The following is a 23,431-nucleotide window of genomic DNA, read 5'->3' as shown; positions in this document are numbered from 1 at the left end:
AATGTCACTTTCCCTCAGGCTCCAGTTGTTCAGCTTCATCTCCCAATCTGTTCAAGTGCTGCCCCACTCTTTCCTTCTCCCAAGGTCTATTCAGCTTTCTGCACTTGGCCATTTGGCTTATGTCTCACAGGAACAAAAAACACAGCAGAGACACAACATCTAATGCGGGGTTCCATGTTTCCTCCTTCCTTTACTTTGCCCACATAGATGGTTTGATGTTTGGAGCAGGGTCTGCTCCTATTGGTACTATTTATGCTTCAATCTCACACCATGGCATTACAGGTTTGGCTAGGCCCTCATACATGAACATAATTATTAATACTATTTATTATTAGTCAATACTATGTTATTAACCACAACAGCCACCACCAGAATCACTGCTGCTCTCTTCCTCATTTCACACTCTAGCGACAACAAAGCAAGAACCCAACAGTAAATCAGTTCATCCTCAACAACCAACTTTCCCCATAGAACACAAAAGCAGGTGCCCTCAAGATGTCACATAAAAGGTTCTCACACTATCCCCACAGCCATGCTCCTCTTTGCAATACCTCCAGCTTCTTCCATCTCTTCCATTTGTCTTTGCTGTGTTAAAACCTGAATACAGTTTTGGGACAGCAGATTTAAACCTCTGTTTTGGAAGTTGAGGTGTGAAAATTACCGTATTCTTTAACTGTATGATTCAGGGATCCAAAGAACAAGGCAATAATAAGCATTTTTCAAGTGGAATAAACACATGTGTATGGTTAAACCTAATGTTCTAAGTTTTTCACCCTTGAAGTACCCTACAGAAAGTCTCATGGAATGACATGAGGCCGGAGACACCATAAACCACTTCTTTTCATAATAATGTACAGGCCTTTCATTCCATAAACAAATAGCTAAGCTTCTATTTCCATGGCAGGCTTCTCCTCAAAGTGAACTTTTTAGAGCCATTCCCATAAACACCACTGATATTTCCAGTATGAAGCACAAAGAAGCAGCTATATCCATACTACACATTGACAGCCTACTCTGGCCAATGCCTGCAACTATTTTCAGCACAAGATCAACAAACAAATGTCAGCACAGCAGCATCTGCTCAGCAGAAATGCATAAATAAAAAAGGCCCCAACAATAACATGATGCGTTCACACAGTTTTAGGAATCTTCACTGCGCTAACAGCCGTTAGCATCTAGTGATTAAAACCCAGGTGCTTCCTTCCAGCAGGGCTACTGTTACCATCTGAGCACCTGGAACTCCTGGAATCCAAATAACAGCTGAGAAAACCTTTAGTAAGTCCATTTGTCTTCAGTAGCAATATCACTACATTGGGAGCAGCAGGTCCAAACCCCCCTCAGGGTCTCCTGCTGATGTATACATAAAGAAACAACCCCTTTGTACCTTGGCTATTGAACAGGAGCACTGTACAAGCCAATACAAAGGAGGATGTGTAAATCCCTGTACTTAAAAAAGTATTCCAGGGTATCCATCTAGATCTGTGAGATGGTCTTCAACAGTCTTGCAGTTGTAGCTGGAAGAATGGGTGTGCTGTTGCTGAAGTTGCTGACCAGATAGCTCACCCTTCATCATAGCGTGCCATCAAATTGTAACCATTTTTAGCAACTTCTTCTCATCCCTATCTCCCATAAGTTTAACTTCTATTGCTTGTTATACCTGTGACTCTACTGCTGCTTTCTTTTCTGAAAAAAAAAAGACTAAGTTGTTATAAGAGAAAAATACTTAGTGTCACCATTAGACCAGGAAAAATGTGGGACATTTCAGCAAGAGCAGCTCTAAATCAGACTGCAGACTTTTCCATGGATTCTATTGTGTAGTTATTACTAAGGACAGTATACCACATCTCTGTTTCAGAATTGCATTATTTCTGTGTGCTGTGCTAGTGCTGGAAAAAATCCTATGTTATTCCAACAGGGTCTGTCGTGAGGTCAGGTGGGACCCATTTCCTCTACCCCTGGGTATATCTGATAGGATACATCCCAAATGAGGCCACTACTTTCATGTCCACCCTTTCCAGGCCTTTGTAATGCTGCCTGTATGGCAAACTCTACCTGAAACAATACAAGGAGGGGGGACTTCATCACATATCTAGAGAACGTTGCTCTTCATTTTGGATTGTCCTACCCAGTGACCCTACACATTGACCCCTTTCTCACCCTATCCCTTTCAGGCTGTTTTTCCTATCTTTCATCCAAAGTCTAATGTGAACACCAAAGATTACATCTCTATGTACTTTGGGTTTTTCCATCTGATTTCCCTAGATTTTCTGTTCGAAACAGTAACAGTCCTTCATCCTTATTGATCAGTTTTCATTGCACAAAGAGAACATAAAACTGCATGTGACTTGTAGAAATGACATTTATCCCATCCCTATTTCTCTGTCCCCTGCAGCTGGTTATTTAGGACTTACATTAGAACTGGAAACGCTGCTTTCTATGGAGTCATTGTGAAACAAATTCTTTCTTTCCTAATCCTTCAAGTGAGGAAAACTGCCAGGAGAAGGATATTGTGCATATTGGGATTTCTGCCCATCTCTCCCTGTGGATGACTAGCAAAATACTGTGTCTCCCTAAATTTACAATTGTAAAATGAGAGCAGAATCTGGCCCTTCAATGGAAGTTTGCTTTAGGAAGTGATCAGGCACAGCTGCCTTCAAAATCAGTAATACTGGCTGTTTGTGGCAATTCAATATTAGATCTTAAGAATTTTACTAATGAGGACAGAACTTTGCTGAAGTATTGCTAAATAATGTATCTACTCATCAAAAAAATACAGCAATGCTCCCAAATTCCTTGCAATGCCATGATAATCATTAGATGGTAATCTCTGACAAGGTTAAATCTAATGTTATTCAATGGTTTTTCCCCAAAGTAGATTCCCTTTTGGTAGTAAAATCATTATCTTACTGTTTAAACATTCAGGCTTTCCTCTCTATTTCACAGTTCATAAAGCACCTTTATAGTGTTAAGATTATTTTTTTTCCTGAACAGACAGAAGATGGTTTGTTTTTTAATGCTTTGATTAAATTCTACATCCCACAAGCAGTGAACCTGTGATACTGCTCTACTGTTTTTAATTGTCTTCTTCTATGAAGATGCTAGCACTGTATTTCTTTCCTGCAGCCCCAGCACGATTCTGCTCTGTGCCTGGCATTAGCACTGTTGGGTCTGAGGTTAATGTGTATACCATGCAACTCATTAGCTGCACATTACTACCAAAGCCAAAAATCAACATGATTGATCCAACAATATGTTTGGGCTTGGGACTGAGACTCAGATGAGGTCTCACCAAAGGCAAAGGTCAGCAACTTGGCACAAATTTTGCTGTGCACAGAGAAAGCTTTTCTTCCAAACTATTCATCAGGGAAGGTACAAATGACAACTAATATGGGGCTCATTAAAAACGAGAAAAGAAAACCCCTTGGAGAGAGCAAGGAGGCTTCCTCCCTATAATTTTTTTTATTATTCATTCCTTTCCTAAAGCTTTTATTTATATTGCAGTAAAGGCAACGTGGAACTTAAAGGTAGCTGTGGGGCTTAGAGTTTAGGAGACTTGTTAGACTAATTATCGTGATGCGCACTATCAATTACTGCCCAGTTAGGCAGAGAGGATACCTCTGCAGGCAGAAATAAATCTTCAGAACTGAAGGATGTGGAGGAAAGGAATAAAAGATTTCTTTTTCATCAGCACTAGCATTTCTTTTAGTTAAAACTCCAGTGTCAAAACATTTCCCATCTCAAAATAACTAAAATAAAACAGACACTAGTTTAGAAGTGGGAGAGAAAAGAGGAATGATACAAGAAACCTTTTCAATCATGGATTTGTTTCAAGTACAGTTCTTACAAGGATTTCAGTCATAACTCAAGCACACTTGTCACAGTCAGGCCCTGGAATCAGTACTTCAAAATATGCTATTTTACATATGGTATCATCATGTTCTTTCTTCCTCAGTAACCAGGGTGTTGAAAATGCTATTGATACAACAATTAGGCTGTATGAGAAATACTTCCCCACATTCTCCAGAGTTGCTGTGTTGCAATATAATTGTCTAATGACACATTTTTGTAAGGGCTGTCATGGTATTATGGGTGTAATTTTATTTTCACAGGATACAATAATGAGGTAAAAGGCTGGCGTTAATAGCCTTAGGAACCTATTACATAAACAGAGGTTGAGGATTTAAATTGGACTGGATTTGTAGAGTCTGCTTTGAGTGACTTGTCTTGCTACGGTGAAAATTCTAACGCATATAACTTTTCCCTCTCCAGTGTTTTTGTTCAAACTCTATTCTTCTAAAGGTCAACCCCTCTTTCCAACAGAGAACACAGCTTCTCCTCAAGGTATTTTTAGAAAAATCTGTTTATTTTTCTGTGTTAACAGTTGTTTGGCAAAAAAACAGGATACAAGGCATGTACTGCTTCTGCTTGTACCAGCACTGATACTTTGCTCTTCTGCAACACTCCTCAAACATTAACCAGGTCATCTGTCCTAAAAGCACTTGTGAGTAGAGACAACACACCTCTGATTGCAAGCTGAGTGGGCGAGCAGGATGGGGCAACACTGTGCTAAAAGATAGGGGAAAAAAAAACCAAATGTTTTTCTCTAAATTAGGGCATTTTTTTACTAGGAATGCCTCCACTTTTGACAGAAGTATTCTCCTTGGGGATCACTGAGGGTTCTAGGGGGGAAAGGGGTGCAGGGCAGAGAAAAGAGTGTGTTTTTATGGCCTATTCTGCTGTTTTCTAATCTATTTATTCATGCCACCAATCAAAAAGCTAAAATGGCAGTACTGTTGTGCTTGAACACTTCTCCCCCACCCTGATGACTGGGGTGAGAGGAATTCATACTGGGTAGAGCCTGAAGGTCAACATGCCCCTAATGGACCACTTCATTCCCCTGAAGGTGATTTTTAACTTCAGGAGACAAAACCAGAAAATGAGAGCAAGGTAACAGAGAATAGAGAAAACACAGCTTGATGGGAACTCAGTGTTTGGCAAATGTGTGCTTTTCTAAGGTGGACAATACCTTTCCTTTCAAACTTCCTACGTGCAGCCAGTAAGCAGAAAAATGCAGACAAATAGGAAACAGACACGGTACAAGGATGTAGCTCTTGCAAAACCCTGTCTTTCTCAGCAGTGATCACGCCACAGTGATGTGTACTCAGGCCAGATCAGCCCCAGAGATGCAAGACTAAATCTGCTTGTCCTTTACACCTGAAGTGGGATCTAAGGGCTGGAGGGCAAGCTGGGTGTCCACAGCACTTGGGTCAGTGTGGTTGATGTGGTTGATGGGCGGGACTTTCCTATTGCTCAGTCTGCATTTGCCTTGCTTTTTGTTTCAGATGAGTTTGCTCCAAAACACTGCCTTAACTGCAGCTTCCCCACCTTGGATAACTACTCCACAGCATTTCCAGATGCCCAGCACTGGCTGGGGAAGGAGCTCATGTCAACATGCTGGTCTGCTTTCTCCCATCCTGCCTCCTACAGCTGGGCAAGAACAGACATGCACTTTTCCTACCCCACCAACTTGCTGATACCCTAATTGCACCAGCAGAAGGAGGCAAAAACACATTGGGGCAGGAGAACATTTGCTTTGGTGCTACAATAGTTAAAATAACTGGGAAGGGCACTTGTTGCTTATCCCTGTCAGTATGGCTGGATATGGGTTTAGCAGAGGTCTCTGCTTCCTTATGCAACATGTGTTTTATAAGGACAGGCTTATGCTGCATTTAAATCATATTTGAGAACCAAGGAACATTCCTGTCTCCAATTCCATCACTGTCTATCTTGCAACATTTACTGTCAGAGGCTGAGAGAAAAAAGGAGGCCTTTCACCTGCTTCTGATGGAAGGGGATCAAAGCCTTCCTTCACCTCATGCCTGCATCTTTCCTGGCTTTGTTCCAACTGAACTTTACTGCAAATATGTTCAAACACGGGCTTTCAAACCTGCAAAGCCACAAGAGGCAAACTGACCCGGCATATGTGTGACAGGAGATGGACCCTTGGGCAGATCCAGCTGTAGCTGTCAAGGCAAAAGATGGAGAGGGCCAAAATCCTGAAAATTCAGACATCTGGGAAGAAAAAACCTCATCTACCAAAAGTCGTTGCTTGTCCAGCCCAGCCCAGGCAAGCAGCAGTTTGGGTTTGGTTATGTAGAAGAGTTAAGCATGCATGCTGTGCAAAGTGGTCGGTGCTCAGGACCATGCTAGTATGTGCTCCCACAGCCGTCACTGCACCACAGTGGAGGAACTGAGAGGAACAGCTCCCACACCCCGGGAGGCAGTGATCAACCCCTGTTTCCTCTCAGCATTCTCTCCCACTTCCAAGCTACAGCCCATCATTTCCCCTCTCCAACCCTGCTCTGGGTCTGTTGGGAGGACACCTGCAGAGGTCCCTCTTGCAGCAGAGCCATGGACCACCACATGGATGCCACCTACAGTCCATGTCCCCCCTTGCCTAAGTAGGCATGGCTGCCAGAGCAGGAATCATGGCTCCAGGCTCACAGTTCCCCCTGATGCAGGATGGGAGAAGTTAAATAAAACTCCACGGTAGGGTGACATTAACAAGGAACTTTCTCATTGTTCTTGGGGTTCATAGGAACAGTGACAGCAATATGTTAAAACTTCAGTTTTAAAGATGGTTAGATCAAAACTGAGGCAGAAGGAGAGCAAGCAGGATGTGATTACCACTGCTGGGATCCGGCCACAACTCAGACAGCCCTCATGGGAAGGGCGAGGGCCCTGGTTTACACTTCAGCTCCATTTCTGCAAGAATAATTCAACAGCTGAAGGCTACCACAGGCCCAGTGGTGCTCACTCACTCACTGTGCTCTGCAATTACCCGATAGAGGGGTTTTCCTTCACTACAACAACCAAATTGTGCTGCAGAAATACAGACTTTCAAGCTCAGGTGCTTCATGCATTTACCATCAGACTCCTGTAATTTTTCATGATTTATATCCACTTATTCTTCTTTCCAATCCCCTTGCACTGAGCACTTCTGCCTGACTTTGATTTATCATTTGCTCAGCTCCCAGTGGCATGGGCAGAGATAGCATGTGTGTTACAGATAGAGACTGGCAAAGCATTTAAAACAGTATGGTGAATTAAGCGGCTGTTTTCTGCCTGAGTCTTCATTAATGTACCCATTTACTACAGGCACCTACAGCAAGAGGAGAACGATGTTACTGCTGATAAAAGTGGCCTGTGAAGGAACCTCGCTGAAGCTAGGAGAGGAAATTACTCTTCATGCTATTTCAGGTTTACGTCTTTCCTAAGAACAGGCTGATTGCTATCCCAGATAATGAAGACTGTTAATGTAATTAAGAGCTCTGTTGTGGTGTTTCACAAAGCAAACAAATAAGTTCCGGAATTAATAAGCTGCAAGGTTAAGTGACACAGGGCAAAAGCAGGACTCCTCATTTGGATGTAAGTGCTCCACAGCGAGTAATTAGGTGGGATTTAAAAAGCACAATTTCTAATTTAGGACACTCAGAAGATTTTTCCGATTTGGGGGATGTGTAATCTCCAGAAGGTAAGATCAATTTTAAGATTATGACTAGCTGTGTATTGTCAAGATGAGAAATTGTATCTTTCTCCAGCCACTCAAATCGGGAGACCAGGACCAAATTGCCTTGCTCTTCTTCCTGGCATTACAGATGGGTAGTACTTCCAACCATACCTAGATAATTAGTAAAGAAAACAGACTGAAGGGAAAGAACAAAAAAACCCTGCAGAGACTAGAAATTGCAAAGGACATCACACTACAGGAGTGTAAATTCCTTGCAAAGAAATTAGGCATTGCAGCAGTAGTTAGCAAATGCCACGTTTCTACCAGATTATTTATCTGGTTAAACCATACCCAGATTTCCACTGGGGGTTAAGACGCAGTACAACCCAAAGATTGCTGCAGCTTCAGCCTAAACAAGCACATGTATTTTCCACAGCTAGAAGAAAGACATGGGACTTCACATAACCCAGTTTTTATTCCTGAACATGCTGCTGGTTCAGATTGAGCAGTTTGATGAGGCAGCTAGACCAGAGAAAGAATTACACACTACCTAACAAGGCAGCCCTTTTTCATAGAATCATAGAATAGTCAGGGTTGGAAAGGACCTTAAGATCATCCAGTTCCAACCCCCCTGCCATGGGCAGGGACACCTCACACTAAACCATGGCACCCAAGGCTTCATCCAACCTGGCCTTGAACACCAACAGGGATGGAGCATTCACAGCTTCCCTAGGCAACCCATTCCAGTGCCTCACCACCCTAACAATAAAGAACTTCTTATATCCGTCTAAACTTCCCCTGATTAAGTTTTAACCCATTACCCATTGTCAACACTACAGTCCCTAATGAAGAGTCCCTCCCCAGCATCCCTATAGGCCCCCTTCAGATACTGGAAGGTTGCTATGAGGTCTCCACGCAGCCTTCCATTCTCCAGGCTGAACAGCCCCAACTTTCTCAGCCTGTCTTCATATGGGAGGTGCTCCAGTCCCCTGATCATCCTCGTGGCCTCCTCCGGACTTGTTCTAACAGTTCCATGTCCTTTTTATGTTGAGGACATCAGAACTGCACACAATACTCCAAGTGAGGTCTCACGAGAGCAGAGTAGAGGGGCAGGATCACCTCCTTTGACCTGCTGGTCACGCTCCTTTTGATGCAGCCCAGGATACAGTTGGCTTTCTGGGCTGCAAGCACACACTGAAGCTGGCTCATGTTCATTGACCAACACTTCCAAGTCCTTCTCTGCAGGGCTGCTCTGAATTTTCTTATTGCCCGATCTGTAGCTGTGCCTGGGATTGCTCTGACCCAGGTGTAGGACCTTGCACTTGGCATGGTTAAACTTCATGAGGTTGGCATCAGCCCACCTCACAAATGTGTCAAGGTCCCTCTGGATGGCATTCCTTCCCTCCAGTGTATCAACAGAACCACACAGCTTGGTGTTATCGGCAAACTTGGTGAGGGCGCCCTTTGCTTTGTTGCTGACAAAGATGTTGAACAGGATCAGTCCCAACACCCAAAAAGGGACACCACTTGTTACCCGTCTCCAGTTGGACATTGAGCAACTCTGTTTGTGGTCATCCAGCCAGTTCTTTATCCACCATGTGGTCCACCTATCAAACTGATGTCTCCCCAATTTAGAGACAAGGATGTCGTGTGGGACAGTGTCCAGGTAGATGACATCAACTGCTCTACTCCTGTCCATCAGTTCCGTAGCCCCATCACAGAAGGCCACCAAATTGGTCAGGCAGGATTTCGCCGTAGTGAGACCATGCTGGCTGTCACCAACCACCTTGTTGTTTTTTATGTTCCTTAGCATGGTTTCCAGGAGAATCTGCTCCATGATCCTGCCAGGCACCGAGGTTTCCCAGTTCCTTTCCCCTTGCCACAGGCTGTTGCTGCTTCTCTTGTACTGGGACTTGCATTTCTCATAAAACCTGCAGAAAACTTATTCTACCCCACTGAAAGCAACGTGTTTTCTACCAGTGTAACTATCTGATCTGGCTCAGGGTCAGACAAGCACTGCCACCACTGCAATGAAGAGCTGGGAGAGCTAAGGGGGGTGTCAGCAGCCCCAACCATCGACATGATTGTGTGAGGTTTTTTTAAAATGCTGCCTAGCAGCTGCTGTGCTTCAGGGGAAGGTGCTTAAGATCAGATATTCACAATGTTAAATAAGGGCAAAATGTTTTAACTGCGTGATGGGCTGCTGGTTTTCATGTGCAAAGACATTTTAAGCTTGCTTTTACAATTTGGAAATGACATAAAATTTTAAAACTCGAGCTTCTCTTTGCTTATTTGAAAACTCATTTGTCTCTGATGAGAATAACAATGCATGTCTATTGCTATTTGTTTTGTTAACCAGTGAACCTACTTCTAAAGGAAATGGTAAAACAGAAATGTTTTCATTTCATACTGGGGAGAAAAAAAACCTTCAAATACACTGTCATGTTATTTGCCTACATCTTGTTTGGACAGCCTGCACAGCTCATAATCTTGCTGTTATCACTAACTCCACTGAATTAGAGCAAGAGCAGGAAGATAAATATAATACTGCAATAACAGCTCGATATCAAAGATCACTCTGCTGTGACATGCTCACGTTTCAGCTCTAACACCATGATATGGTTGTCTCAGGTTTGAAGAGACTGAACAGCCTGTAATATACTAGCACACTTTTCATTTGAGAGATAGTGTCAGGAGCATAAGAACAACTCTGATTCACTCTGCCGCTTTGATTACTTCCCATCCTATATCAACTGTTTTCTCCTCCCTGATTCCCAGACCAGATTTGTGGTACCAGTGACACACTTGCCCTATGCAGGCAGAGCAACACGAACAGAAAACAAGCACTGGGGTTGCAATCTGGTGAGAAAAGAAAGATTTTTCTGTAGCTTCAAATATTAACATTACAAAAGACAACTTGCAGCAACTCCTATTTTTAAGTTTCTCAAAGGAGCTTTGAGATCATTTTAAGAAGCCTGTACTTACTGCCTGTAAGATATTTGACATCCAGAAAGAACAGTCTCTGGCTGCCAAAGTGCTTTGTGTCTCCTTCAAGCCTACATCTGAAGTGTCACTGGCACAGTAAGGACAGGGAGAGACACACAGCTTAGGGTTTTATTGTTTCTTTTAACTGACCCAGCTACAAGCCTGGCACCCGGCTACAGCTTCACCTTCCCCTAAACCAATCATGTTTTTGCTTATGTGTCTGACTGATGAACTGGCAAAAGCCACCTTCTCAAAACCGCTTTTACCAGAACACCTTTCTGTGTTTGCATTAAAGAGGCAAAAATGTAGATAAAGCTTTTGCCAACAATATCTCAGTCTACTTGAGCAGACATTACAAGTGATAAAATAAACTGCCATTTCCTCAATGTTTCAGCTCTCCAGCGCAAGAGCAAAATGTGCTCCTCACAAAGGAACTCAGTGGTAGGTGGATAAACGTGAGGAGGAAAGCAGTGATGCCTCCTTCAGCTCCTCTACAAGCCATGACATGTGCAGAACTATTAAAAAGTGGGGAACATAAAGGTGGAAAAGTCATTTCTACAAAGACTGGAACCATTCCTGGAAAGAAGACTGACAATGAACACATACATGGAAAAGCTCCTCAGTTAGGATGACGTTCCTAGCTTTTTTTTTTTTTTTTTTTTTGCATTTGGTTACTAAAAGTCTCTTTTTAAGGAGCATTAAAAAAATACCTGGAAAGATTAAAACCCACATGTAGCTATTCCCTCCAGCCCAGCATGGTTGTTAATGCCACAGGTCTTGCTGAAGGGAGGACAAATACAAGAAAGAAAAGGGGATGAGGAGAGCACACACTTACCAAACAGTACTTGACATCTCTCTTTGTTACAGAAAAGTTTTAGGATGTTGGTGACTAATACATTTCCCTAATCTTCGACCAGCTTCAGAAACCCTTCCCATAAAGTCAAGGTCAGGACAAGGCTGGTGCCTTAATAAAAGAGGGAATATGGCATCTCTAATGATTGCTTCTGGCTGTTTTTCTCCTTACCTACAATGACACAGTAAGCATTTGCTTTCTTAAAGTGATGCAGAGCTCTTTGCTTTACCTGCAAGTGGATCTTCCCTCCCCACCCCATGGCACAGCCAGGGACCTGATGGTGGATTTGTGAAATGGATGTGTCATGCTGAAGATGACAAATTTAGAGCTGCCTTCACAGGGAAGTTTGGTGAAGGGGTAAGAAGCCTGTTAGTATGCCATTGCTTAGTACCTTAGATAACCTACTATTTATTTTAATGTTACGCACCTGAGGGAGGTTTTGCTAATGAATCTATTTTTGTAGTACCATAAAGGTTGAAGTTTAAAGCTAAGTTTAGAGCAGAGACATATAAAAAATGTCAAACCAGGAAACAGCTTAATGAAAGCAGAGAGTAATCACAGCAAATTACAGTGAAATTTCTATGGGATTACATTTTGCATTCCCTAAACAAGCCGAGGAATTCATCTCACTTAGCATCGTTCCATTTTGCTGAGAACTCACTGTGAGGATGTGCTATATAAGTAATGTAATGCGATGCCATAAAGGATGCCTTAAAACTTTCACTCTAAGATGCTTTTCGAAACAGTTTAGAATGTCAGAGGAACAGCTCTGCAGACACCAAGGTTAGTGAAGAAGTAAGGGAGGAGGTGCTCCAGGTGCCAGAGCAGAGATTCTGCTGCAGCCCACAGAGGCCCATGGTGGAGCAGACACCCACCTGCAGCCTGGGGAGAACCCCACAATGAAGAAGGGGGAAGCCCAAAGGAGGCTGTGACCCCGTGTGAAGCCCACACTAGAGCAGTCTGATCCTGAAGGATGCATCCCATGGAAGGGACCCACGCTGGAGCAGTTCATGAAGAAATGCAGCCTGCAGGAAGGACTCATGTTGGAGAAGTCCCTGGAGGACTGTCTCCTGTGGGAGGGACCCAATGCTGGAGCAGGGGAAGAGTGTGAGAAGTCCCTTCCTGAGGAGGAAGGAGCGGCAGAGACAAGGTGTGATGAACTGACCACAACCCCCATTGCCTGTCCCCATGCATTGCTGGGGGTGAAGAGGTAGAGAAAACTGGGAGTGAAGTTGAGTCCAGGAGGAAGATGGGAGTAAAACCAAATAAAAAACCAATAAAACCAAACCCTGCTTTTGTTTTATTTCTCATTACCCTATTCTGGTTGGTAATAAATTAAACTGAGTTCCCCAAATTTATTCTGTTTTGCCTGACAGTAACTGGTGAGTGATCTCCCCCTGCTCTTATGTCTACCCCATCAGCCTTTTGTGATATTTTCTCTTGTCTGTTCAGCTGCAAAGGGGAAGTGATGGAGCTGCTCTGGTGGGCACCTGGTGTCCAACCAGTGTCAGCCCACCACTGGGTATATATGGAAGCACACAAGTATTCCTGGTGTGCTTCTAAAAATCACTGCAAAATTTAATCTTTCCCCAGTGGCAAACCCAGGTTTTGCACAAGGAACATCTAGGAACTACCCTGTGCTAACCGTGAACAGCATCTCTAATGTACATCTCTAAAAATATACACTTTGCATATATACAATATATATACCTTCTCCCAAACTGCAGTTTATATTTCTTTAACATAGGCTCTACAAACCACAGTAGAGTAACAAAGGGAAAGCAATTTTGCATCGCTTTTTAACATATGTAGTGATCTTCTCTACTTCTCAACAGGCCTCCAACATGACAGGAAGTTGGGAACTTTTGACCTCACTCATGACTATTGCACAGCTCTGGAAGGTTTGTTTAGTGAAAAAAACATGCTGGCTTTTGGGAAACAATGTCACTGCAAATCTCTCTAATTCTTGGTGACAGCCACTGTAAATATACTGGAACATGCATAGTGCTGCAGCCTGGCTCTATTAAAGGCAACACAAGTTTCAGCACTAAATTCAGCAGGACCTCAAACCAGTCCATAATGAGTAACATGAAATAAGATCTCAGTCCACAAGGCAAAAAAAGGAGAAAGAAATGTGTGAACGGGATGTTGTGGATTAACTGCAAGGAGATGAAATCCATGAAGCAGAAGTGTGCCATGTGTCTGCTTAAAACGACCTGAGTATTTTACATATGAGTTCTGTATGATCTGCTATACAGCAGTTACTCTCTTTCAAATGAGAGGATTTTGAATGGAAAAAGCTTCTTATATTCAGCTTTTCATGAGTGTATGGAAACAGATACAAAAAGGAAAACAAGATTAAAGACCCCATGGCTACACAGTTTAACAATATTTACTTACCAATACGTTGGTGTTTAAATCCCCAATTATTCCCCCCAATTTTTACATTTTCTGTGGCACCAAGCCACAGAGCTGTGCTATCCTCCCCACTCTGCAAACTTGGAGGGAGGGACAAGAAAACATAAAGAAACTGCCTGAAAGGTTTTGCAATCTTTGCCTCACTACAAACGGTGTGGACTGACCCATGTTTTGCTAAAACTTAATGGTGTGTCTTCTAAAAGGACAGTAGAAAGAAATACACGACCTGTATCCCATATTTTAATCTACAAAACCCCAGAGAGAGCTAACATGTACAGTACTTTTTTCATGGCAATCACAGCTTTCCACACCTGTGCTAGATGCAGAGGTTGAGATGGCAGCTGAAGAGGCAAAGATGCTCTGAATGGCCACCCAAGCTCTATGTGGATGTGAGATATTTCTAGGCACAGTCTTGATGTTGTTACCATAGCAAATCCACACTTACCAGTTGATACAGTGCCTAAAACAAATTCTGAGACTACTGATTTAAAACCAGATCATCTCACACTGTCACCATCTCTGTGCACTCATACATCAGCTTTCACCAGGTCAATAGATCCCAAACTACTCTTGAACTGAACACCAGGTTTGCTCTGTGACATAAAATACTTTAAGACTCAAATTGTGCAAGACACGGGTTAAGAGTTGCAATTACAAGCTTGGTCTTCTACAAAGCTCAGCTCAATACAGGGTTGCAATTAAAGAACAAGCTCTCAGGTGCAGTGGGGCCACCACCTCATGCTCGACAATGCCCAGCTCCTGTGGCCAGGCATAGCGGAGGCATGGACCATGGACCAAGTAACTGGTTACTTCCCACACTGAGTAAAAAGGTGACAGCTCATGTACATGAACAGCAGACATAGCAGAGGAGCTCAAGGCTGATGTCAGTTCTTGTGACTTATGCCCCATTACTGAACTTGAATGATCATGAGTTTCGATCCCTCAGGAAAGCCTTTGCTAACTGGCATATAGAAGCAAAGACTCTGGGATATTTTTTAATTTTTAATTTTTTAAAGGAACACAAAAATTGGCACCTTAAGAAAAGAAAGATTTTCATGGAAAGCAAACCCCAGAACCTCATTTACCCTCCACTTGCAGACAAGGCTGAATTCAGGAACAAAGAGAAAGAGGGAAAGAGCAAGCTTAGAAATTAAAATAAGAATGTTTCCATTACCTTTTCTGCAAGCCAGCCTAGATGCCTAATCTCTCGACTTCCAGCAATCCCTGTTTTACCCAGCTGGTCTCTGACCTCTGCAATCACCCTGGGGATGAGCTCATTGACACTGGAGTGGATGGCATTGAACCAGGCCTGGGCCGTAGCTGAATCCTTACTCCTGAGCACCACGGTGTGCTTGGCATCAGGTGAATGAACTTCAATAAGTCTAGAAAAATGGGGGGGAAAAACATTATGTTCACTTAGAGACTGTTAGGCAGCTAAATTTATTACCTTGCTCAGTGTTAGCAGTGAGTTAAAAAGAAAGATACTGATACCAAGATCTAGCACTAGAAACTTACCTTTACCACACCTGAATAGAAGATCATTCTAACTGAAGCCAGGTCTGTACTGGCATTACAGTAAAATCCTTCAGAAGGGGATTTGCTGATGCAACCCCACATATAACATGTCAATAGGAGTTTCAAATAAAGACAACAGGAGCATTCACCCCTTCACATTCACCGACATGGCAATAACCCAGAACTGCATGGGAGATGACTCTGGAGAAGCCAGGGATAAGCTCTTGCCTTCTTTAGCTGGAGTTTCTCAATGTATTTATTTTACATATGCAGAGCTAAATGAAAACCACCCTCATCCCAAATGGAGGAGTTTTCTTAGGATTGCACTGTGGTTTCAGTTACACCACTATGCATCAAACTGAAGCCCACCACAGTTGGCCACCTCCAGGATATACAAACATCCTTAGTGCTCCATTTAGATCCTGCTAATAATGGCAGCAAGAAAGTGCTAACTGCAAATGATTGCTGTTAGCAGGCATCTTTTACAAACTCCTATGGAGAGGTATTTTTTCCCCCAAAACATGCTTACTAGACCATCCTGTGGGCTTCAACCCCATCACTGTGGTTTGAAACTCACAAGTGAACACAGTTTTCAGGAAAATTAATCCTGTCCATCATGGTCATGGGACTTGTGCCAACACCTTTGCTAACAGCAACAAAAATGCTTTGAGAGGCAGCAGCAGCTATTTCAGGTCTGTTCTCAGTGAAGTTATAAGTTATTAGTGGGGCTTTGTGTGCTCTTTATAGCTTGTGGGCCACTTTAACTTGAACATTTATTAAATAACCCACAAAGTAATAGTCTGGTTTATCTTTATATAGCAATTTATAAACCAAGCCCTGGTCACTGCCCATCACTCGACTCTGTATCACACTTGTGTTTTTTCATTACACACATACAGTAACTGTCCCTGAACATTACCCTCACAAATCCAACTTGGGATCTGAGCCTAAACGCATAGTTCTGTCCTGTGTATTGGTGCCCATTCTCTGGGACACACAACGATGCCTTTCTGTAGCAGAAAAGTAATTAGTGGAATTTATTCAGGTTGAGGTTCAAAACAGTACTGTAATGCAAATGCTTGTTATGCAATTACAAAATACGTTTTAATTAATTGGTTAAACCAGAGCAGAGCCCAGAACACAGCGCAACTCAATCTGTGCAGGTCTCTGGGGCTCGGAGAGCAAGGACTGCTGCTCTCATGTTTGTCCATTTTGGGAAGGGGAGGTCGCCACGTAGACACTGCTCTAAAGATAGAAAAGGTCATGATTTTCCAAACTCAGCAGCTGAACAGTTCAGGGTCCTAAATCACTTCTGGATAGCTGAAAAAGTGGGTTGATTTTTCAGAAAGCACTGAGCCAACACAATAATGCATGTTTCCTCAGTAAAACAGCTGCAGCTCAGCACTGTCTGAAAATAAAAGCTATTTAGATGTTCCAGGATGGACTGAGGATTCAACTTCAGGTACCAAAAGAAAAATTCCTTAACAGATGACACCAGGCTGGTGAATGAGAAAACAATGTTCACAGATAGACATGTTCCCAACCACACACTTCTTTTCTGAACTAAGAGAAAAAGCCATCTCTGATGGTTATGATTTGGCCATTTGTGTCCAATGATCATTACAATCACGTACAGCTATCACACACCTGGGTCTGTCTTTCCACTGCTCTTCCATTACCATAAGAACCTGAATTTGAACTTACTCTTGTAGACAACTATTAACAAACTATACAGACCTGGATTTTTAAAGTACATTGTGGTAATCAGTAAAATATTGCTTACTGCATACAGGGCACTTTTTGGTGGGAGATGTTACAAGTAAGGTCAGTGACAGCTTTCCCATTTTACCACCAAAAAGGTGGAAAGGTACATTACCCAGACAAAGCAGGGCAAAAATCATAAGGAGCAGCACTCAAAATTTCCTGCACTCTATCTCCTATCTTAATACTTCTTTTGACAACAAAAATTATTTGGATAGCACAGCAGTATTGTGCTGATTTTGAGAAATGTTAATGCACTGTATGGGTTGTACGAAACAAGGCTCTTTATTAAGCCTGTGGTTTCTATAAGGGAAATCCCACCTCCAAAATCACTGTGTATGGTGCAATAAACAAATTGCTGAACAAGGACTATAAAGACTCATAAGAACATGCTGCTTTTTCAGCTGAAAAGGAACAGCAGCAAACTTGTGTATCTTTTTTAAGTTAGAGTTGTAGCAGGCTTTGGTTTAAAAATACATTATCTAGAGCTGAAAGAGTTTCCAAATGCAGCTCACTTCCCTCCAATTTTGAAAATGCTTAAATTCTTACTTAAAGCAAGTGGATTAATTCATAAACAAGTATTCAGCTTTCATCAAAGTGTATTTCCCCTGACTGTGGCTATTGAAGTATTCAGCATTCTGTCCCTTAAAATAATGAACATCTAGACAGCTCTTAACAATTCTGTTTTAGGGGTTCTAAACTATGCACATTCTAATATATTCACATTCTACTGTGATATCAATGTACATAATCTAGCATATGTATGCATACACACATATGGAACCATGCTTGCAAAAATACTCTTAAAATATCATCCTTTAGTGACTTCTAATGGGGCTATTTTGGGGACCGTTTATTAGTCATCAAAATTTGATGGGGATGCACTGCCAACTGCAGAAAGTGTACCGTGTTCCTTGAGCTGAGTGACAGGAAGATTGGAAAATACGTATTACACTTCTCAAAAGTCAGCTCAAAATGGGAATAAATGCTGCTTTGACAGCCCTGAAATCGTTTCCTTTACCCATGGCACTGGTCCAGCCCAAGGAACATGTCTGTGAACATCACTGATGTGGAAGCTGCTAGGTAGGGCACCTTTCTAATTCATACCTTAAGGATGAAAGTGTAAATCCTCAACTGCCTGAACTCTGCTGCTGGCTACTGCTGTAAGATCTGGGCACTAAACTATGCTTAGGAAACCTGACTTGCAGATTTCCACTAAAGATCCAGGACTCCTGTCTCAGTCAATCAGGATGGAGACACTAAACCAAACTTAAGATCTTCCTGGAAACCCATGGGCTCTGACAGCAATCAGATGCTGAAAGTGTTTTGTACCTATAAACACTCCCCTTTTCTGCTTTCCAGCCTACAGTGCTTTGATTCACCAATCCATTTGGATGATGCTTTATGTGTAACAGCTGACTGATGGCATTTCCATATTTTTTGAAAAGCAAAAACAATACCAATGACCTTAGTAAACTCCAACACTAAAGCACTTAAATGTTTCCAGCAGTCCAGCCATTGTAGCTTTGATTTGCTCCTTGGCTAAACTGACCACTGCTTACTGACTTCTGTTTATCTGCAGTTCAGTGATAAAGTTCCCTTAATTCCCTGCTGAATTGAAATATTTAGGGCAATGCCACAGCTGTGTTTATTCTCACACTCCACCACAGTTATGTAAATACTGCATATGGAGCTGTTTCTGATAAAGCCCATACCAACCCAAAGGAATTATATGTTAGCTCTAGATGGCTGCCAAGATGCGCGGCATCTCTCCAGCTTGGCAATGCATATGAATGATATCACATTTTCTCAGAGATCATTTGGCAAACCTTATAATAAAAGAGTAATTTTCCCTCTCCTTCTCAAAGAGTCCCACTGAGCCGCAATGTTTCCAGCATCCCCTTCTCCACCCGCAGAACACGGGGTGACACAAAACCCAGCACCTCCCAGTGCCATAACCTTGCATGTAAGAGGCCAAAACTAGCTCCCTTGCTTCATTATCCAGGTTTTTTACTTTACAGAGGATCAGAAGTTGAAAGCAAATGTTTGATAGAGCATACTCATTCCACACTTGATAAGGACTCTTTCTGTAGGAGTGTTCATTATCTAAGAAATACCTTTTATCAAATCTCTTGAAAGCACTTCTCCCACCAGCATTGGCTCAGGACCAAATCAGGCACTGATTTACACTTTATACCTCTTCCTGGGTCAGATTATGCATTCAGTGACTGATTAAAGTGTGGAGTAAATCCCTTGAAGTTAATGATAAGCTGGAGCCAGAGTTATTCAAGTTCATCGCGCTACTTTGATATTACACCAGCATAGCCAGAAACAAAACACTCTGCCACAGGCTGCAAACTTAGAAAGGGATCAAGGGCCAAACTGCTCACTCCATCTCCTCTATCATTCTTTGCACGTGAAACCACAGTAAGCACTTTTGTTGATTTCTGAGTGTACAAACACATGAGCCTTTCCAGCATAAGGGGCGGGGGGGACGGGACTTCAAGGAACACAGAGATTATATTTAAATTGTTGTAAGTTTTATTATAAAATAAGTCAAAAAACTGTTTATATCTTCTTTTAATTCTACATGCAGCATCAGGAGATGCATCAGGAATAAAATGCATTAAAATTAACCAATGGAAACTTAGGGTTTAGTCTGCAAGAAAAATATTCCATAGAGAGTATGCTAGACTTGCAATGAATGCCACAGCATACACTGAAAAAGCACCTTCATTTGATACAGCTAAATGGAGGTGAAAGTAATTTTACCAAGGGGTAATTAAGTGGATCTTTTTCTATATGAAAGGCTCTGAGCCCCCTCGCTATCACGAGGGTACCTGCTGTCTTAACTTACAGTGGTAAAAACACTGCATACTCGTTTCTTGGGAGCTGGACTAGACAGGTACAAAGTACAGGTATAGAGGGAGTATGTATCACCAATGAGCTGCCACAGTTGCTTTCATTTCTATTTGACACCATCTGGGCTTTAATAAAAGGGATACCAGTGGAGTTGCACTGCATGCAAGTAAGGAAAGGATCTGATTTTGTAATGGACTTGCTCGCACTGCTGTGTGCTAATGCTGAGCAATCTACAGAGCACATCACACTCTGCCTCCTTCTTTGCCCAGAATAACTACAAAAGTAATTTCATAGTTTTTAAATGTCTGTGGTGCTGAGGAGCAGAACTCTTTCCACTCGTTGCCCCAAAGCCCTCTTATCTTTTTATTGCTTGAATTTTTCATTCATGTTCTGGTTGCAATAGTGCCGAGTGTTGGTAACACAGGAATACACAGTCCAGCCTTCTTCACTTTCCATCACCTAATAGTGGCAAAAGTGCTGTTTCAAGGGGCAGTGAGGTCAGTTACTTGGGAAAAAAAAAACCCGAAAACAAACAGAGGCATGGTAGGAATTTGATATAACCTTTAAAAGATGCTGCCTGAAACTTTCAGACCAGAAGATGTAGTGACTTGTGGGGTCAATACGTTGACCACAAACCCACGACGCAACTCTCACAGCATGTGGGGAAATGTATTAATGCTGGGGAAACGAACTATTGTTTTGGCAAACCTTGTGCAGCTGGTGCTGCATCTGGGCTAAGCAAAGAGCACCTAACTGTAGCTGGTAACAGTGGTAAATGACCCCTTCAGATTTGAGGTGAGAGTGAAGAATCTCATGCTGCTGCATAACTAAGATCTCATGAGAGATGAGAGAAGAATTAGATGTCTTCTGAGAAGACATCTTCTGAGAAGGAACACCACAATTACTGTTGCTGGTAGGGAGTGCTGTAGTAAGACCCAGGGGAAAGAAGGGGCATGTTTCACAAGCATGGATGAAAATGAATTGGGAAATGGGACAAGTGATCAGGGTTGCTGATAGATGAGCTCTGTCTGGGGAATTAATTGTAATGGTAGAAAATCTTGCTGGAAGAGACAAACAGCAGCTCCATCTCATCTAGTAGTCTGTGTCTCAGTGTCTCATTTGTTTATACACCTACTTTTTGGATTCCACAATCAAGAAATCCCAGGGATCACTGCTTAGCTGCCAAGTGAAACAGAACAGAAGCCTGTTCAACAGCCACAACATCAAAACCCCAAATTCCCTGTGGATCAATTCCTGGTCTCTGAGTGCTGGGGACAGAGCACTAGCTGAGAGCCAGCCTCCTGGAGACAATGCCAGCCTTTCAGGGATGGTGGGCATGGGTCACCTCCTGGCACTTTCACTACTGGCAGCAAACTCACCTTCCCATTGAATAGACTGAGAGATTGAAGTAAAAGTTGTATGCAAGTGATGAGAAGGAGTAACAACTTCAGTGTAACTCTTCCCAGTTCCTACTACAGGAAAAGCAGAATTTCCATCAGCAGCAACACATATGAAAGCTAGACGTGACCACAGGGTATTAAAATAGCAATATCTGTTCGTACAAAATAAGCACTAAAGCCCAATCTCAGTACCTACCAACAGTGAGCAGGGCATCTATGATGGCAATCCACCCTGAGGAGCATGCTGTGGCTGTGATTTGCAATGTGCTACTGCACAAGTGATTACACAGGGTGCAGCTTCAAGTACACCAGCTGAAAACCTTGCTCGTTGATTAATGGCAGGTCAGGCCATCAGAGCTGTAAGACTGAAATCCAATTTGCAGACCTGCTGATAAGCAAGGGAAAGCCCAGCACTGAGCACAGGACAACAGCCAGGCAGGAAAAAGGGTCTTGAGGCTGTCACGGGCTCCATGCCATAACACAAAGACTGTGGGGACGAGGAGCATGGCAGTAAACTGAAACCCCTGCATATCAGCTTTCTTAGTTTGGCAAATCTCAAGGGTGTTAAAATTGCTCTCCAACATTATTTAGTGGCAGCTTGGATGTCAGCACATACATACCTTTACAGGCAGACACACATAAAACACGATTAACTGTTTGCCCTCCTCTGTCCTGCCCTGCAGCACTCGCAACTGCTCTTCCTTTCCCTTTAATCTGCCACACATTTCTTGAATCATTTCTCTTTTTCCAACTCTTCAATGCTTCAATTTATCTCCCTTTTTTCAAAAACCTTCACTAGTTAAATCTGCTGCAGTTTTCACTTCCACCAAGTACATCACTTCACATTGCCGGCTGGCTTCTTTGCCCATCACTTTTTCTTAATTTGTTCTTCTCCATTCCCTCCATGCATTTCTCAAGGCAGTTTCTTCTTCTTGTTCCCTCTCCCCTGATTAATTTCCAGTTCCTTTGCTTCTATTTCTCTTCCTCAGCTCAATCCTCTACAGTAGGAGCTGTTTGGAACAATCGAAATTCTCTGATTTCAAAAGTAACTGAAGCAGTGTATGAAGAAAAACCCAAATACAACACAAAACCCACCAACATCTCTTCTTTTCCTCCATAATCTCATCATTTAAATATCTTCACAGAAAAGAATCACTTGGGTAAAGGTTTTTTAATCAAAAATCCATCTGAAAGCATTCTGCCAGCTTCGCTACTGCCACCTCCCCACCACACACATCCTTCTTCGCCACCCACTCACCATCACACATTTGATTCTTGTCAGGCCACATTCGATCCCGCTCACAGACACAGACACAGAGTTTTATTTATGCTCACATATCTGTTTGTATGCACAGACACTTTTTCTGAGTAACATGTGCAGGAGCTTTGCCCTTTCCTGTTCAATTTGTGCTAGATGTGAAGGACACCAGAAGCTCACCTGTCTGACCCAGAAGGATGGGGAGGGGAGAAAGTCCCATGTCATTATGTCAGGGGAAAAGATGCAACTTGTTTTAGAGGAAAATGAGATGGAACTAATCCCAGATTCACCAGGACCTGCACAGACTGAAGGTCAGTCACAACATGCCATAACTGTCCAGCTCTACACTCGTATCTCAAACATCCTGCTGAAAACTACTGTGTCCCCAAATCCTGGCACATTCCCCCAGCAATTCACTTCTCAAAGGCTGCTCAGGGACTACAGCAGGTCACTAGGACATTAGAAAGCTATTTTAACATGATTTGGCAGTATGAAAATTAAGCCTAAAATAAATACAAGTAAATGAACATCCAAAGTTCAGCCTGGTTTGCCAATGTATTTATGTAAATGAATACCCTTGAGGGTGCTCTGGAGAAAATGGCCTTTGGGTTGTTTGGGGTGCATTTTTATTCCAGAAGCTAACCTAGTGATTTGATTTGAGAGACCAAAATGCTTAATCCTACAGAAGGGACAGTGTCTGATCTCAGTGACCTTCCAGAAGCCAGAGAAGGAAGTAAGGCTGAGCTATAGGTTCATATAAACTCGAGCAAACCTGATGACTTGTTTGGCTGGTGGGGAGTTTCACACATGATAGAAAATAATGATTCCAATAATGAAAAATAAACCCCAAAATAAAAAGAAAAAAAAAT

General features: G+C 42.5%; 1 protein-coding gene across 1 annotated transcript in view; it reads right to left on the bottom strand.

Moving 5' to 3' along the window:
* The window catches only part of SNTB1 (syntrophin beta 1), a 113,418-nt gene that overhangs the window by 26,092 nt on the left and 63,895 nt on the right, over positions 1-23,431 (bottom strand). Inside the window, exon 3 of the mRNA XM_005143832.3 lies at positions 14,941-15,148. Within this exon, the coding sequence (XP_005143889.1) occupies positions 14,941-15,148 (208 nt within the window). The remainder of the gene's footprint in view (positions 1-14,940; positions 15,149-23,431) is intronic.

Source organism: Melopsittacus undulatus, chromosome 1, assembly GCF_012275295.1.
Source record: "Melopsittacus undulatus isolate bMelUnd1 chromosome 1, bMelUnd1.mat.Z, whole genome shotgun sequence".
Taxonomy (NCBI): Eukaryota; Metazoa; Chordata; class Aves; order Psittaciformes; family Psittaculidae; genus Melopsittacus; species Melopsittacus undulatus.
This window is presented reverse-complemented; position numbering and strand designations above follow the sequence as displayed.